Raw genomic sequence first — 19,376 nt, 5'->3', positions numbered from 1 at the left:
GAACAAATGGCCACTTATTTCAATGTAAATAAATAAAACTGACACTCTGGAAGCCTATACGTTTTTTAAGCATCTGTTTTATTTTTAGTGCATGGTTTTTCATAGTCAAGTGCCATTTTCAGGACTGTCAAATCCATAAAGGTCCATATTCCTTATAAACAGTCATATGAAAATTTAAGTAAAGTCACTTTTTATGTTCTATATGAAGAAGCATCCCTTTTCCATTTGTTGGGTATTATTGCGTCTGGTTTGTGAATTTTATCCACAAAGTTTGCTGTCTCCTAAAAAACGTGCACTTTTTTGTTACATCCATAACACATGTTTATTTCCCTTTTTTTATGAGAAAACTTGTGCATAGACTGATATTTTTCTAATGTTTAAACTCTATCAACAATTGAGGATTTAGTCAAATATAAACAAACGGTTCAGTATATTGGTAACAAATACATTATCTGAGTGTTTGTCACATCTATAATGCAAAATGTAACATCCATAACCCTGGAATTGCCCAGAAAGCCTCTTCGTTCAGCTAGTGATTTCGGACAGCACATACTGTGAGAACAATATTCATACCTACATACTCTCACAAACATGATTTTTTTTCTTTACTGCTGAATGTCTGGTAGTTGCAAATTATGCTTCCCTGAAATCAGTTTAATCTTTTCATATTATTACTTTATACAAATTACAAAGTAATTTGCCATACAGCAATTCACACTCTTGATGGAAATAATGGTTGGTCATATTTATCCTAAAACAGTTGTGGAGCTACACTATAACATTTAGCAATTTTGATTGTGTGAATGATGAACAATATAACATGAAGCAATAATTGATCAAACATCCTAAAACTGCCAGAAATCTCTATGCATCAGTGACTCTTTAGAGGGAACAGATGACAGATGAGATCATTTTGGCTAGAGCAAATCTATTATAAACCTTGGTGAGAAAAAGCTGTTTTTGGCCACCCACTACCATGAATTAAAACATGTTACAAGCTCATTGTAGTCATGATTATGGTATTTTTATACTGTCAAACTCTTAGTCTTAACAAAATCAAGTCATTCTGTTTACTCTGTTCTGAGATCTCGTACATTAAGAATTATTTGGTGGCTAAAAAAAACATTTATTTATAATAAATAAAGGATAGACTTCGTAATAGTTTATGTGACCTGAATTAAAATGTTTGCTGTATAAGTTGAAGTGTCCTTTCGTTAACAAATAAACACTTGACTTACTTAAAACAGTTTGAGTCATTTTGGAATTTGCTTCCTGTGGCTGTTTAACTGTAATTTAAGTGGAAGTCTGGGTATTTTAATAGTGTGTCGTGTAACATGACATTGGTGAAACCGTTTGATAGTCACGCACTAGTGATATAATGAACATGACAAAGGAACTAATACTTTCAGGAACATGATTAACAGGACGTCGTTGGGCTTCATTGTGGGTTGACAAGACTGAAGTCAGACTTTAGTTAATTGCAACACAGCTGGTGTCAAGATTATATTCTCACGGTCTGCTGTGGTAAATTGGCATTTCCCCTTAGTGGATAGTTGTTGTTTTCATCATCACAAGTTTAGTAATCTTTAAGTGTCACAGATGATACACATGAAAGTGAAACAAAATGCTTGATCACATTTATGATTAATGCCATGCTTCATTTTTTCCAATGGTTGCTTATTGTTACCTATGAACATCGCATAATGATCTTAATGAATTTTAGAGCTGGAAAGTAGTTGGTATTGCAAACGTCGGTTCATTCAATACTTAAAGGGGATTTTGACGTGTTGGTCATGCTGACCAATTAGTTTAATCTAAAATATAATCATTGCTGATAAGGGAAATCTATAGATAAAAATGTAAAAATGTTAATCTAAGCATTTCTTAATATTTCGGTGGACGGATATGCACCCTGAGTTAATGACTGATTTTAATTCAGAAATCATTGGAACGGAACAGATATAAAGAAACTGTTTTGCCAAAATTTTCAACAGATGATTGTTTAACTACAAACACAATGGAAATTGCAGTTCCTTTTAATGTGGTGCTTCACATGTTCCTAATATTAATGAGGAAATATAAAAATAAATGATGAAATAACATTAAAATTGAACTTTCTAGTCATCACGCCTACTCATAGAACATATGGGCAGAACAGCATAAAACATAGATTTAGTTGTTTCTGGATGTCTGAAAAATCTAGATAAAAATTGTTTTAATGTAAAAGCTTAGTGTTTCATTTCTGTAGACAGACATATGGCAGAGATGTGTTATTTCCATGGCAACCCTATGGACGATCTGACTTTGACTTCCAATTTTGGTTATGTGCCTCATATAAACCATGTGATGTTGTTAGAATAAGGCACATTAACAAAGAATAATGTTATTCTGTAGTATTATGTATTTCTGTTTATACCTTGTATAGATATATATTTTTTTAAGTATTGTATTCCTGTAACAGATTTCTTCACACAAGTGTCCATTAAACATTATTAATTTTGAATAGAAAAAGGGATTCTACAATAATAAAATGCTTAGATGATTTGTTTAGTAAGATACCATTTTTTAGTTTAAACAAAATAATTACACCCAGTTCTAATGCAGACAGTGCCAATGCTTCAGTGGACTGTGCGACTGAATTGGAGTCCTTTCCTATTCCTTTCTCTCATTAACATTTGCATACAACTTAATGTCATCATTTTAAATTAACGCAATAAAATTAATCTCATTTAGTATGGTTCTGTATCTGACGCTTACCTAGATTTATTTAAACTCAAGCTATTAAATTAATATACATAATGTGAAATTCCCAATGTTCACCAAAAATTACCAGTGGTCACCTAAACTGTTGCTGAAATAAGTATATCACATTAAATTCCACATTGAAAATAGATCAACATGTTCCAGGGCTTTCAAATCAACCCTAATGAATCTGATTCCTAAGAAGTATTCCTATTATTTATGCTAAGGAATTTAAAGCCAATCTGTCATGATTCTGCCGCATCATGTCATGTTTCTCTTGTCCTAGTGGCGGGATCATGACAGAACCCATGTTTTATGTGGAGAGAGACTTTTTTGGGACTCTCAGTCTTGTCTTGACAGTCTTGTCATTGTTCCTGCCCTCTTGTTTCCTCGTAAGTGCTCATTATGAGTTCATGCCCCGCACCAGTCCCCTCTTGTTTTTGATCCCTTATAATGCCCTTGTGTTATCTTTCCTGTGCTGGTTCATTGTCACTCGTTTCGTGTGGTGAGTTCTTGTCTTGTCAGTGTAGTATAGTCTTTTGTAGATATGTCATATGTTATCTTCAGTCTTGTTAGGATTAGTTAGTCCCTGTGTCCTGTTATACCCTTGTTTCTTATTTTCACCCTCTTGGGTTTTTGTTTTGTTTTATAATTAAAAGTCTGTGTTAAAACCCCTTAACCGCTGTCTGCGATTGGGTCCTCTATCTTTGCACCTCACCTAAACCCTGACACAATCCCAAATACAGGTTAGGACATGACTCCCTGGCAACAACCCCCCAGCATCATGACCACAAATAGCTACCAAAATTTCTTCACAGTCAATTTTATCCGCAAACTGTGCTGTAACAGACTAGAGGAAAACCTCTTTAAAGAAATTCGTCATACCCACAGTTTGCCTGAAGCTATGTAACCAATCCTTAAACTTACTGGAAGAAAATATCATGGGAGATAAAAATAAACAACTCCCAACTCCAGATTTCACACATGAGTCTTTCATTCCATAAAATGGTCTTGAATCTGTTTTAAAATGTTTTAACCTTAACAAATAAATGTGTCAAATGCACTTGTGAATACAGCACACAGTATAACTAACAAAGATGTGTGTGTTGCGATTGTGAATGGCAAATCAAAGTTCAGACCTCTCTGTTGACCTTTCAGATTTTAGGTCATATTATATATGAGTATTAATGATATCAGTTATTTGTTAATGTCAGCATCTTGTATTTCCTTCTATGAGATTCTCTAAATAATGCATTACTTGGTAAGACTAAGTGTTTGTGTGTAAAATGAGAGATGTTTCTGTGTAATAAATGAAAGATCTGTTGTAATCACCAGTCAAAGACTAAATGCTACTTTTAAGGACTTAACTTTTCACCTCGTAAAGTTCCTCTTTTTCAACCAGTGCCTTATTGCCTACTGACACAGTCAAATATTCAAATCGAGTTTCATCCTTAACAGATAAATAAAAAGATCCTGATTTATATTGTATTATTTAATGCTGTGACTTAGTCAAATTTGGGCAGACAACTCTCACATGAGAACATTTTCTGACGCCTCCCCCCTCATCAGGACAGACCTGCTATAACACCCCGCTATGCAGAGGAATTTAACTGTGGAGAGGGGAAATTACTACACCCCAGCCCCCTCAACTTTCAAAATCCCAGATGTATCCCAGACTCCAAAAAGTCGGCCACCTATCCAATATAAACACGCAGCTATCGGCATTGACATGAGAATGATCATTAGATCTAATACAAAAGATAAAAAAATTACAACCTCCATTCGTGGTTAAGTTCTGTACAGGTTGAGTAGTCATTGTAATAACCAAAGAGACTCCAGATTACAGGAAACTAAACATTGAGTAATAGTTCAAATTCAGAGACACTGAGCAGCTGTCTGTCCTATCCTATCCTTTCCTGTCTCCAGGATATTAGTGATCATATCTGTCAGCAGTGTCGGCCTGATATCTACAATGTGTCTTTCCTCTATAGGGAGATAGGCTGCTAAATGATGTGTAGGTGTGAACATCTGCTTGGACAATATGGCATTATTCTGGCTCCGGATGCTGTAATCTGATGAATTTTTATGCTTAAGTATATGTCTATTTAAAACAGCAGAGAATGGTTTAAAGTTAAAATATTTACATATATATATATATATTATATACACAGTATATACAGTATGCTGGTTTAAGCTGGTCTTCTGGTGAGTTTGATCTGTTGGCTGGTTTTGGAGGGGTCTTGAGTATTTTTCAACTGGAATGTTTAACTCCGCAAGAATATAAATAATTGAGTGTTTGTTGTTAACCTAATGCTACGGTATGCTTTCTCTAACAGGCTTGTTCTGATTGATTCTCTATTTAAAACAAATATGATGTCATATAATTTTTTTACTACAAATATTTATTTATGGCATAGAATTTAAACTACACAATCTTTGAGTCATTAAACTATTGAGTTCCTGATAAAACATTGTCTGTGAACAGATGATATAAAAATAGTTCACGTAGTTATCGACAACCAGCCTGCCAGTAATTTCAGCTCCACACCCTAAATGATTAATAATCACAGTGTGTGGTTCCAAGAAGCCAAACAAAAATGAAAAAGAAACGCTGATTCTTGTTCAATACTAGTCCAGATTTAATTATTTAATGGTTTGTTTAAAATACACATAAAGTGTGCCTTTTTGCTCAATGAAAACATCTATCTTACCCAGCTTAATTAAAAACCTTTTAATACATAAAGAGTCCCTCTCTGAGATTCCCATGCTCTCATGTACATGCGTCTCACCCCTGCAGACTGGGAATTGTTCCCATTTCACTTTTGCTATGATGTGTCTACTCAAGGGACTGATATTTTTATAGGAACATTCAGCATTCACGGTACAGACACTTTTTGATTTTTCCCATTTCATCCCTGAACCTGCTAACTGGTGGTTAGCCGAGAAGGGGAGTCACTGATGAATGTAGATGATAAACAGAAAAACACACTTTAATGGTGCAGCCTCCACATTGCTCTGCATTCCACCCTGGCTCCTCAAGCTTGGTTCTTAGACAGATACTGCAGAGGTCTAGTCTCCATCCCCCCAAAAGCATGAAACTGACCAGTGTATCAAACTAAAACCACTTATTCACAGATGATGAGACACATGAGTATACCACAAGGAGGATGTTTTTCAGTTTGTAATGTCTTATCACATGAAATATCAGCAGCATATTTTTGTGACTACATAGGTGCATGACTACAAACACATCTTTTTTCACATATATAGAGTGCGGTTAAATGGTCTAGCACTGGTTAATAAAGCAGTGAAGGTGTTGTGAAAAAAAGCTTGCAAATTCTTTTAAATTGCTAAATGGATGTGAATAATATACAGCATTTGTTATAATATAATGGATGGTAGAGGTTTCTTAGAATTTGCATGTGCGTTATCAATCTTGAGATAAATTTCACAACTAATTCATAAGAAAACAATTCAATAGAAATTATATTCAGTGTCTTGATAAAGATGATTTATTTATAATAAATGTTTTATGAAAGTTTTCTTATTTGAAACTTTTACTGTTTTGCTCCAGTCTGTTTATCATAATAAACCTACGCACTTACGAAATAGTACCCATGTTATAAAAGCCTCAAGATGTTTCTCTAGAAAAACAGTTTTCATTGCAGATCCATTCCTTAGCAATTATTCTAAATGTTAAATGAAAACATGTGATCGAACTTGTAAAAGTATACAAGCTAAGCACTTCCATAACAGGAGAATTAGGCTAACGCAAGTTTCAAGATTTTTAAAAACATTATAATTTACATTCTCTAATTCAGTTTACAAATGAACTATGCCTGATATTTTGCACAGCAGACGCATCTGCTGTGTTTTTTTCTACAGTGTGTAAGTGATGAAGTCCTGTTTAACCTGGAAAGTTTGTGACTGCACATTCTAACAGATATCAGCATTTTAGATTTGCAGTTAAGTTAAATGTTATGAGTGGCTTCTGCTCCGATTTTTTGATCAACAGAAAGTCAACTTGAGAACAAAACATGGTTCTCATTTTTCAGCATTGTGTTGCCTAATTCGTTCTCAAATTTTGCTATGTGAGTGCCACCTCCTGGTTGTTATGCACATGTCCATAAGTAAAATATGTAATTTATATTAAACAAACAGCTGATAATGTAGCTTTTTATAGAGATAACATTCAGAACTCGGTATTCTCAGTTTAAGACTTCTGTTCACAGGAGCACAGCTGTCTGGATTTCCCTGTTTCAAGGCCCCGCAAGCACTGAACCAGAAAGAAAAAGAAGAATGCAGTTCTACTGTTCTGCAGGTGTCTTTGAAACGGGAATTGAATTCAATTTATAACAATTTATAAATGCACCTGTTTTTCAGCTTCAATTAGCATAGCTGTATTTAGTCAGCAAAGAAACATAACCCTGCAGCCTACTTCTGAGAAAACTTTTCCCTGATGCTTCTCTTGCTTTACTGTGCTGATCTGTTCCTCAGAATCATTCTGCTGTGCTCGTGGAGACTAAGAGTTTCCACATGGAAACTCAGATAAACTGAAGACAGCTCTGTATTTGCTGTTTGCTATGAGGTGTTCATTGCTCAATCTTACCTACAGAGTAAATAAGAGTAACAAATAGATACAATGGCACAATGTTGACTCGATATTTCCTTACATTGCTACAGATGTGCTCTCTGTGATTCAACCCTCATTTTAAGTTTTACTCAGTCATGAGAAATAGCAAAATAATCTATAGTATATAAATTCAATACAACTGCTCAACTCATGAACAGACTGTGCACATTTAAATCTATTAAAACAAACTACACACAAAGTGAAAGTATGATTCAGGCTGTCACAATATGCCATTATTGACGATAACGGTTGTATTAAAACCAAGAATATTGATTATTGTGTCAATTTAACATATAATATCATAATAACTAATATTGTTCAAACATTTGCCTTTAGAGTCACAATGGTTCCAAACCCTCTCTCTCTCTCTGATATATATATATTGATAGAAAAGTAGAAAACTTATAAAGTCATATCTGTCCAAACCCTTAAATTCAATACTGAGGAGAAAGGAGACATACAAAGAGAGAAGGGGGCTCAGAGCGACACACATTTTCCAGTCTACGTCCCCCGACGGCAGAAGCATACAGAAGAAATTCTCCTTGAGCCACAAGTGGAAAGTTTTCATCAGGAGGTAAAAAACTAATTCAGACTCTTTTACTTGAAGCCAGGCCTGCTGTGATGTATTCACAAACTGTGTAAAGACTCATTGAGATGACTAAGGAATGGTTGGTGAATGTACAGTTCTGCTATTGCAATTGCAGAGGAGCAGCAAATGCCACAGGCATTCAACTTTTTCAGGTTTAGAGTTACTTCAGTGCTTTCACAGACGTTCTTGAGGTTTCTGAAGCAAAATAATAGCGCTACGTTTAAGAGGGACATTATCAGACAGAGGAACGCACAATTCTCAAAAGCAATTATCTGTTTAACACCAGATAAACAAATATTTTGCTTAAATCTACATATCTTAAACTACAGATATTATTGTTCTTCTCTGCCAAGTTCTTTTCCATACAATAAAAAAAAGTTTGGTTGGTGTCATTGGAAGATACTTGCAGAATTGCATTTCATCATTTCTCTCTTAAAGTGAACGTTCACCTAAATAATAAATTAAGTTTACTCATCCCCGTCATTCTGAATCTCTTCCACAAAATGTATTCTAAATTGTAAAAAAACAAGATGTCAGGCAGAAAAGTTTTATCATGTTTGGAGAATCCATAACTTTTATTTTCATTAGATGAAACAGCAGCATAAGGTATTTTTATCCAAGTCTAACCTTTATGATGGAAATTTCATTATATAACTTTGTGTTTGTCTTTATCCTTTATTTGATTCTTTAAGGTATGAAGTTATGATGTGTTTCTCTTAACCATCACATGAAAACAAATATGGTCACCATGTTTTTTTAAAGTCTTTTTAATTAATGTTACAAAAAATATCTTTAGAGCTCTTGGAAAAGACAGAAACCTGTATTTCCCTGCATCTTGAGATCAGAGTATACCAGCCGGATAAAAAAAAAATCTCTCCAATTAAACTACGTACTTTACAGACAACACATCAGCAATACATTATACTTTACGTTTCGATTAAAATTACACACTGCAAGGAAATCCACCAAGAAGTTCGTTCCATAACAGGTATAGGTTTTCAATCTGCTTATGGAGTCACATGAGATACAAAGAGAACGTTGCTAGGGGAGACCTTTGCCAGTCTGTCAGACTGTCTAATTGAGTGCCGCATTATCAGAGCCAAATTCCACAGGCACACAAAGCACGGATTATTCAGCACCAGTGTGTTTACGGGAGGAGGTGGGGTTTAACTCAGAGAAATGGTGCTTTTCTCATGAACCTATTAGACTGGCGAGTCCTTGTTCTCTAGGCTTCACTACTGCTGTAAAATCATCCAGACTCGGTTAGACATTCTCAATCACGGAACTTAGTTTTCCTATACACAGGGCACCATTCAGACTCACTCATACCCCTTTGTTCAGATGTAAGGGTTCATCATTTCCGGGATGGGTCAGAGATGATATAAAGATTCCACCGATGGATCTTTCATCAGAAAGTGCCAGAAAGAAAACATTAAAGGCAAATGCAACAAAGATTTAGCCAGAACAACAACCAAATTGATTGAAAATTTAAACACTTTATTAAAAAAAGAGCAATTTAACAGGACAGCGGTGTCTATTAGGCATTTTTGGCAATAAATACAAGATGGGTAAGAGGGTGCAGGGAACAGGAGTTTGGAGGTGTGAACACATACAGAACTATGGCACAATTTAGCAATGCATGCCTTGGTCAAATGATTTAAAAACAAGAAGTAAAAGTATACATTTACAGATAATAAAAAAAACACAATTCTCCAATGCTTGAATCATCCTGGGAACCGTACGGTCTTTCTGGATGTCTGCTCCCTCCCCTGGTGCACCGTAGGCAGTATGCCAATTTATTAAATGCTGCGCACAGAGTTCAAAAGCACTGAGACTCCCATGCTTACAGGGATACTTCACCCAAAAATGACAATTCTGTCATCATTTACTCCCCTTCGAGTTGTTTCCAATCTGTATACATTTATTTGTTTGATGAAAACATAGAAATCTAAATGGAACAATGCTTTTAACAAATCAGATCTCGACCGCCATTGACTCCCATAGTAGGTCAAATTACTTTATCATTTATTTGTTCTGTTGAACACAGAAGAAGACATTTTGAAGAATGTAGGACAGCAAACAACTCTGGAGCACTTTTGACTCCCATTGTATATTTTTCCTACTATGGTAATCTGTGGGGGGCAAAATCTGTCTGGTAGCTGTGTTCATCAGAACAAAGAAATGTATACAGATCTGGAACAACTCGAGGCGAGTATATTATGATAGAAGTTTCATTTTTTAGTGAAGTTTCCCTTTAACCAAATCCAACATCAGATTCAGAGCACCATGCTGATGACATACAAAGGGTAGGGATACAGATCGGGCCCGAGATGTCAAAATTGACATTAGATAAATACACTATCCTGTTTCACTGACCCACCTCAACTTTTTAAAAAGTTCATAAAAAAAATGTTACTCTATTCTCAAGCTACCTAAAAAATACAGTGTAACCCAATAGTGGAATGATGATAAAGGAAAGGCTCCTCTTTAAACATCTGTTTCTACTTTGTCATTTCAAAAACTGGCCAGCGAGGGGGGAAAGCCTCACTCTGTTGATGCAAGGATCCAAAAATATTCCTCTCGAGCAGTTTAATAATCAATGCCGTGGTCAGAGTGGCCTCTGTATTCATCGTGGTAATCTGCCTGGTAGTCATCTTGATATTCCCCTTGGTATTCGGCCTGGTAGTCGCTGTCGCTGATCTCCGAGCCGTTGGTACCGGTGCCCTGACTGCCATTGCTGTGGATGGAGGGCTCAGTGGGCGAGGCGCAGTATTTTGGGTCGTATACCTGCCTGCCAAGCCCGTATACACTCATGCCCTTCTGAGACGCTACCTTATTAGTGCCCATTTGTAGTGAGATGGTGGAGTTGTTCACAGGCTGGTGTGCTACTTTCTGGTCAAAGATATCCCTCCTGGTGCCAGGAGCTGCCATGCCAGCCTGCGGAAGAAAAAAGGTTAATGTCAAAGACATAGTTAGAAAATATGTCAAGTGAATGACATAAATTCCATCCAGAATCATTCTAGATTTCCTTTACAAGATCGTAATGCTGACCTGGCTTGCTCCCTTGTTGGTGCCCATCTGCAGGCTGATCGTGGTTTGGTCAAAGGGTTTGTCTGTTTGAGTCTTTGGATCATAGAGATGTCTTCTGGTGCCGTAAGCGGTCATCCCAGCCTGGCTAGCGCATTTGTTTGTCCCCATCTAACCATTTAGAAAACTAGGATAAGTACAGTATGAATACCCGGAGAGTTTACAGGCCAGTCCTAACTGAAAACAATCCCAAAAGTCGAAACTAATGTGAATGAAGAAGACCTATCTACCTGTAGCCCAATCACACACTGACCAGCCTTCATTTTCTCTTCATCAAAGTGGCGCGACTGCTTGTCCGCATACTTCACACCAATGTCCACCTTTGTGTCCATACCTTTGGTTTTTGCCTTTTGAATGAACAAATGAAAGTAGTACACCAGGATCACACAGTGTTTAAACATGAACAAATATGGTCCTCAAAGAAACACTCAAACTTTTGTCTGAATAAGTGAATAAATCCTTTCTTTATCATCTCCTTCCCATGTCTTGCCACCAAACTTACCGTGCTGGCTAGGGCGAGGAGGGTGGTCTGCACCTGAGTCAGGTTCCCATTCTCGAACAGATCGTTGGCCTCAAAGATGTCGTTGTGCTTCAGACCGTAATCGAGAATGGCCTTGATGAAGTTGCCCAGGTTCTCAAGCTTTAGTGAACACAATCATAAAAAAGTTGTTATATTTAGCCAACAAAAAATCTACTGAAACAGCACTAAGCGATTCTCGCTCACCTTGTGCCAGTTAAGTTTGGCTCGGTTGATTTTCTTTATGGAGCCTGGTTGAAGTTTATTAATGAGCCTAAGAGACAACATTCATATTCTGTGAGAACTCAACTTTTGCTTGGCTGCAAAGAAAACAATTTACTCAAGCAAGTTTCCTAACAGCTAACCCAAAAATTTTAATTCTGTCATCATTTACTCACCCTCAAGTTGTGTCAAATCTGTATAAGTTATTGTTCTGATGAACACAGAGAAAGATATCTCGATATTTTTTTGTTTTGTTCTGTTGAACACAAAATGAGATATTTTGAAAAATTACGGAAAGCAAACTGACTGCCACTTTAGTTTTTCTACATGGTAGTCAGTGATGTCACAGAAATTAAAATTTCTAACATTGTTTCAAATATCATTCTCTGTATTCATCAGAACGAAGTAGTTATACAGATTTGGAACAACTTGAGGTTGAGTAAAAGATGACAGAATATTCATTTTTGGGTGAACTATCCCTTTAAGAGCGATGATCAAAATAAGGTGTGAAAGCCAGTTAAAATAAGAGAAAAACATGGTTTTGGCAAGCATGCCAAGATATTTTGGTTCCCAAGCCTGAAGTATATAACCACCTTTAAATTTGTGTGATTAAAGCAAAAAACAAGACAGGTTTTTATTTAGAGCCGAACAAACACTCAGCCGAACAGTTTGTGCTCCATAAAGTTATATCTAAACACACATAATGATTTCCTTCATGCTTTGTGTACATAACAATGAAGACTCACTCGCACAGTATGACTCCATCTTTCAGACCCAGCTGAAAGTTTTCTCCAATCGACATGCCGGTAACATCCTCGATCCAGTACCTCAGCTCTTCCTCCTTCTGTAGGTCATACTTCTGAGCAATCTACAGACCAAAACAAATTAAATTGAGAACTCTTCTCGTCTTTATAGGTTAAGTGTGTTGTTTTTTCACTGCAGCCAGAGACAACTTAAAGTTAGAGGTGCTCCGATTGATCGGTCACCGATCATAATCGGACGATAATCACTTTGGGAAATATGATCGGCGGTCTCTATAAAGGCCGATCCAGAAAACCCGATCAGATGACGAAAAATTGGAGAAACATTTTTTAAGAGCTATGAAAATGGCTTCACCGGTCTAGTAATTCTACAAGCTGTGTGGAAAAAGACAATGCATTAGCAACCTGAAACGTGTGAAAATGCAAATTCCACGAGAAGGGAAGCACCCAAAACATTTTTGGATGTAGCGGCATAGTTCAGCAGCGCGAAGGGACGTGCGTTTCCTTTTCATTAGCTTACTCTCAAATGCCTGGTCAGTTTTGCTAAACGCGCATGTGGTCAGCAAGAGACTCGAGGTGCATATGCACCCGTCACTTCCCGCGTTCCATACAAGCATACACACAGGCACGCTGTGGTGCAGTCTTTACAGATTTTACCTCATAAAATAGCATCTTTTTAGATAAATGTAAGTGGAAAAATGTATCTTTCTGCGTTTTCTCTGTTCAGTGAGCGGCACAAACAGATTATTATGACCAAACCACAGCTTTCTTGTGAGTACAAAACACCTTTTACAGGCACCTGTCATTGTTACTGAATGGACATATGAACATAAACATTTGCTTGTAATTATATTATTATTTATGTCCGACAACAGAAACATTAAATAGATAAATGAAAATTCTAAAATAAAAGTCTAGCGCATCCTGTCCTCAACTGTCAGTAAAATAGAGATTAAAAAGCATCAACCCTACTGCAAGGACAGTAAGAAGCATAAAGAAATATCCGATTATCAGATAAAATAATGTAATAAATTTGCGGCCACTATATATTGTGGAAGACAAAGAGTTTCTGGGACTCTGCTATGTTTTATGTAAAGCTGCTATGTTTTATGTAAATATTTAAATTACTAATATTAATTTGTTAATTCATTAGACTTTCTCTTAATTGGAAAACTTGAAATAAATTATTGTTAAATATAGTTTAATAAAAATGGTACTGAGAAAGCTTCAAAAAGCTCCTGTAATCGGTGATCGGCCGTTAAAGCTTTCAGTGATCGAGGATCGGTGATCGGCCCCAAAAATCCTGATCGGGGCACCCCTAATTAAAGTCATTTGTAGGCGGATATGAGTGAAGCGTAAATGCGGTGGTGCTAGTGAAAAGTCTGTTCTGTTTGCTTGAGCATCATCATTGGATCAAAACGTACCATTTAAAAGAAAAGAGCAAAGTAAATAGTTTTAGTTTCATTTGTCTTTTTTTAATGATATGGAGAAATAATTTCTACATAAAGAGATCCTTGAAGTACCATTTGTGCCTTTTGGTCAGTAATTTCTTCATTTTTAAATGTACTTGCTCATGCATTTCTGTTTTTAAGATTGTTTCAGAAAACTGTCTCCTATCTCTGGCTAGCTTGTGCAGGACTGGTGCCAAGGGGACTGAGAAGGACAGGAAATCGCAGATGTTTGCCCCATGTGTGAACTCTTGTTTAGGAGCATTTTCAAATTCTGTTCCAGCACAGCAGTCAAACCAATTCAGGTCTATGTATGCATAAAAAATGTTATTGTCATGCTATGACTCTTAACAACCTACAACAGGTCTGATCTTGAATTTAAATGTGACTTAAAAATCATTTGTAAAACATATTTCATAGACAAAGCACTTTCTTAATAAAGATCAAAATCAGATATGAACTGAACATCTGAATAAAGATGCGACATGTTTGAGCTGGTCTGCATTTAAAATACAATTCTGCATCTGTGCACTCTTCAAAAATGTATATTAAGGTGGCATTTACTTTAAAGGGGAACTCAGACAAAAATATAAATTAGTGACCCTCAAGTAATCAAAAGCAACCCTAACACACGCAGTTACTTTATAATAACCACCGGAGTTGAGTGGACAATTTTACAATGTCTCTACGCACTTTCAGCGATTTGAAGATTGGCAATCTAAGGAGGAGTCAGAAAGCTTCCAAAACTACCTTAATTTGAATTTTTGGGAAAAATGGACCTACAGAACTAGGGCGAGTAATTAATGGCAGAATTTAAATTTTAACATGTTTAAATAAAGAGTTCATTCAAGGCCCTACACAAAGAAAATCTGACTTTTCAAACAAAAAAAATGCATAGTTGCATGGTAAACCGGTTTAAATACATACGGTGTTATTTCAAAAACACAAAAGGTTCACATAAGCACAGTTCGTTGTGTTTTAAATATATATCCACATCAAAAAAAAGAATTTGCTTTAAAGTGACAGTAACCTAATACATCTGTGTCACATATTAAAGAGAACATTTTATTTTGTAGCCTTATTTAGAGTCATTGAATATTTATTTTATACAGTGAAGACTGTGCATTGTTTTATTTTTATTGATCATTTAGTTTTCATCTTGCTACAGTTTAATACAACTTCATTTAATTGTTGTTCAAAATTTAATTGTTCATATTTGTGAGATTATGATGATAAATCTATATTACCATAGCATTTTTCAGTAATACTTCCTAAACATAAAATGGTGCTATATGAAATATAAAAATAATATATAAAATATGCATTAAAGTAGTTTCACGCAGTCTTCTTAATATTTTTTCAAATAATTTGTTTTGGGGCTGGTTATTGATCACCTATGGTACCGATATTACCAGTATTAGATTCTGGTACCGTACCGAAGCCAACATTTTGGTATCACGCCAACACTACTGACACACAACTTTGTCTGGACATTTAACAAATACTATGAGTAGTGCAGTTTATTATTGTGATTTTTTCTTATCACACTGAAATTACACTGAGCCTGTGGCTTTATAAAACATCAAGTTAAACAACCTTGACACTAATGTGCAGTCTGTTCTCATAAGTTAATATAGTGTCCATAAACAAAAATCAATCTTTCTATGGAGGAAATACAACCCTGTTCCTGTATCCTATTGTACTCGCATCTTCTCCAGCTTTGTGTCAGCGATAGGATAGTAGGAAATGAGTCTGTAAAACATGCAGACAGCAGCGCTGTACATGTGCCACCATGAGTACAGCCATTGCTTCTCAGGTTCTCAGATTTAATGCGAGTGCATGACAGATGCGTGGCAAGAAGAATTGAAATGTGTATTATAAACTTGCTTTTGTTGTATAGTGTACCTTAAGCAAACACAAAAACTAAAACATTTGACTTATCACAGAAAGACATGGGTGTCTTTCTGTGATAACACAAGAAATACAAGTACAAAAAGCACTCATTAGAGTGGCACAAAAAACATGTACCCGCCCTCGCTGTCTCTTTAGACATCAACACGCCTCCACTCCAGAGACTGTAAAAACCAGCATCCAGTAACCTCAAGGGGCAAGACAGTGTCTGAGTACTAAACAACAACAACTAGATGGAACAAAACTAGATCATTCAAATAAAAAAACTAGACCATCATTCATTTGAGAATATATTTTTTCTTATCTTTGAGAAAATGTGTTTACATTACTCACAATCACACAGCTTGTGGTGTATATATTTTACATTTCCCCCCCTAATCTTGTGGCAATACACGTATATGAGTTTGTATATCCATGCAATGGAAGCCAATAGGGACAAATGTTGTTTGGTTACAGAATGCTGGTAAAATGAAAGAATTCACTTTACCATCACTTTAAATTAAATTATAACAAAAGTACAATCTAGGAAAAGGAGAGACCCCCAAGTGGGATCTGGTAAGTCATTAAGCTGTTCATTTTTGTTTCACTTCTACTACTTGAAAAAGAGAAGCACTGCTTTAAAGCAACCTTAAACAAACTCACCTAAAAAACAAAGGTTCATTCCACTAGCGCTTACCTTTAAAAGCCACTGTGATATAAAAGGGAGGCCCAAAACAGGGTTCAAATACCACACACACCAGTTAAACCAAATGAGAGGAGCCCCCAAAATTCCTCTGTCTAACATTCCCTCGGACTGTTATCTCAGGGTGTTATTTACCCCATGGCAACTACCACATTCACATAGTGTCTTCACATGCTGTTTGCTTGCCATACAATATAGCTTTTGTTCCTGAAACTAGTGCATTTAAGGGAAAAGGGACAAAATAAGAAAGAGTGTATTGATTTAATGTTTGACTTTCAGACAGAGATCATCACTGCTGCTCGGCCCAGAGCGCCCAGTGAACTTCCTGTACTCATAGAAAACAGGGAGAACATCTGTATTTGGCCCTGTGAGAACGACATGTTGGAGTTTGGCTGCCTCGTGCACAAAACTCATCATGGGGGGCGTTAAAGACTGAGGAGAATGGAAAATGGAACACTTATAGAAAGTTCTTGAGAAATTAAGCCAGACTTATTAGGCAGCTGCACTGGGGGAAGGATCATGAGTGACTCTTATAAATATCTTATACTGCAAACGAAGCACAGGTGTTTCTGCAGAGTAATCATCTTGCTTTTTGTTTGATTTTTTGTAAATGTCTAGCAGACAAAATAACGTGGGAGCAAGGTCGGTTATGTTTATACAGGCTTAGAGAGCGGTTTGCATAAAAGCTGATTCCCATGATAATTACCACAGATAACGGCCATTTCGAAAACTCGATGCACAAGAACTTCTGCTTTAAAGAAACTGCAGTTGGAGGCAAAAAGTACATATGATTCATTAAATGGCTCTTTGGACTCATTCATTGAAAATACTTTTGCACTGACCATTGTCTCAGGCAAAGACTTTAGAGCTAGCTATTCAAGGTTTGCACCTCTTGAATTACATTGAAAAAAAACTCAAATCAGTAAGCCCAGTAGCTGAAGCAGCAGCAGCTCATATACAAAGTGTCCAGGTTAGTAAATCTTGGATTTTGCTTGGAGTATCACAGCCTCCATTTGGAACTCCAAACATTACTCCTAAATGTTTCAACAGCTCCATTCAAGTGCTAATAAAATTCAGTTTGGGGTAAGTGTCCTTGCACCTCTTCTTCAGATGGCACAGGAACCAGGAAAGAGTTGCCCTGTTGTGGTTTTTATTGTTTGCCCTCCCTCTCACTCATTCTACGCATACACACCCCAACACATACATAAGATGAAACATACTTGGTGTATTGGGATAATTGCTTAACAAATGTTTAAATTTACAGACACAAAGGAGATGTGTTTTAAGTGTGATCTTTAATGTAACAAATGCGAATGAGACTGTAGCCTAATGGTTAAGGTTTTGGCTACTATAGCACACGTTGCCGGTTAAAAACTCAGGTGAGTGAGGTGAAATTCATGCCCTTTGGCAAAGCAATTAATCCCATGTGCACCAGCTAGACTGTCATAAGTGTGGGTCACTTCTGTATTAAAAAATACTACCGCTATAAAACTACAGAAATCGACTAGGCTTCGTATTAAGGATCTACTTAGTTTTAAGATGTTTCAGTTTAGTGCCATTTCTGGTGCACATTTATGAACATCACTGGATGCTGACACAGGAAGGGACAAGCAGCGGTCCAATACACAACATCCCCAGACACTGCAAGGAAGTTTTGACCATCTTATTGTCTCATAAAACAGCTGCAAAACACTCAAACTGGCTTTTTGAAAACTATGAAAATATTATAAAGACTTTTTTTAATAAGAAGAAAAAAAGCTGAATATGTATCAAGCTTGACCAAAGTTTCCAACAACATTATCAAAATAACATTTAAGAAATTATACAGCTAAACCAGCAAAATCTTAACTATATACAAACTGCCTCTTATTTATGATACAATAAACATCTTTTTCAATTATTTTAGTAACATTTTCGACTCTGTAGGATATCAGCGACCTCCTTCCTTTCTCCCAAACTGGAGCTCCACCCAGAATTCAACAAAAGAAGACCACGGACACAGATCGCAGGCAAGCTTTGCAATCCACAAATGACGGGAAAAAACATATTCACAGTAAAAAAGATGTCAAGTTGTAGCCAACCTTACAAAGCATTACATCAACCTGGCATGAGAAACAGACGCGTCGCTCGAGTAAAAAAGTTCATTCATTGATAAGTATGTTACGCAACCTGAAAAACGACTGATTTGTATTTGCAAACGTATAAAGAATCTGGGTATTTTATACAACGCGTTAAAACAGAGCGTGCTTTTTGTACTCTGGAAGAAAAAACACCACTCAAAAAGCCATTAACAGCATTTTGCTATACGACAGCTTGATTTAAACATCCCAAAGTGTGTCCTGATACTTTTAAGCGCTTGAAAACGTGTTCCGTGCAAATAAGCACCTGAATCACAAAATCTTACCTTACTTCTCACTTCGGCAGATAAACCATATGCTGGGCCCTTGTTGAACTGAGTCATTGTCTCTTATGTCGCCTCGATTTGCACCAAAGAGTGCAAAAATTCCTGACTTGTTCCTTCTTTTTGGGAAAGATGCACAATTCAAGGAAGCAACAAATCGGCGAGTTTTGGCAAGTCAAATTTGACTGCCACTTGCCCCAGATGAGCGGATGCACTAGACTCCTTCTTTCAGCAGAGCAATTAAAAAGTAGCAGAAGCAAACGCTGCCCCGAGCGGGAGCAAATGCACACATCCTACTAAAAAAACACGGCTCATGAATATTAATAAGATTCCGTGACGTTACTCGCTGCGCCTACCTGATTGGCTGAGGTAATGTAAGTTAT

The 19,376-nt window shown here is 36.5% G+C and overlaps 1 protein-coding gene across 1 annotated transcript; it reads right to left on the bottom strand.

The window, feature by feature from the left end:
- Window positions 1–9,440: 9,440 nt before the first annotated feature.
- cnn3b (calponin 3, acidic b) lies at window positions 9,441–19,281 on the bottom strand. Its single transcript, XM_056743383.1, has 7 exons — window positions 18,997–19,281; window positions 12,537–12,658; window positions 11,776–11,842; window positions 11,554–11,691; window positions 11,282–11,398; window positions 11,016–11,162; window positions 9,441–10,901 (listed from the first exon to the last, which is right to left on the bottom strand). The coding sequence occupies exons 1-7, from the start codon at window positions 19,051–19,053 to the stop codon at window positions 10,554–10,556; spliced, it is 996 nt and encodes a 331-aa protein (XP_056599361.1). The 5' UTR covers window positions 19,054–19,281; the 3' UTR covers window positions 9,441–10,553.
- Between the last annotated feature and the right edge of the window lie 95 nt (window positions 19,282–19,376).

This window comes from Triplophysa dalaica, chromosome 3, assembly GCF_015846415.1.
Source record: "Triplophysa dalaica isolate WHDGS20190420 chromosome 3, ASM1584641v1, whole genome shotgun sequence".
NCBI lineage: Eukaryota > Metazoa > Chordata > Actinopteri > Cypriniformes > Nemacheilidae > Triplophysa > Triplophysa dalaica.
The sequence above is the reverse complement of the archived record's forward strand: the minus strand, read 5'-3'. Positions and strand labels throughout refer to the sequence as shown.

Bases quoted from the DNA above. Each gene is read 5' to 3' on its own strand.
- cnn3b (XM_056743383.1), bottom strand. From the start codon at position 19,053: ATGACTCAGTTCAACAAGGGCCCAGCATATGGTTTATCTGCCGAAGTG. The intron at 11,399-11,553 runs GTAAGTTTGGTG...TTCATTCAAAAG, and splicing joins TCCTCGCCCTAGCCAGCACG to GCAAAAACCAAAGGTATGGA. The intron at 10,902-11,015 runs GTCAGCATTACG...TTTCTTCCGCAG, and splicing joins CCAACAAGGGAGCAAGCCAG to GCTGGCATGGCAGCTCCTGG.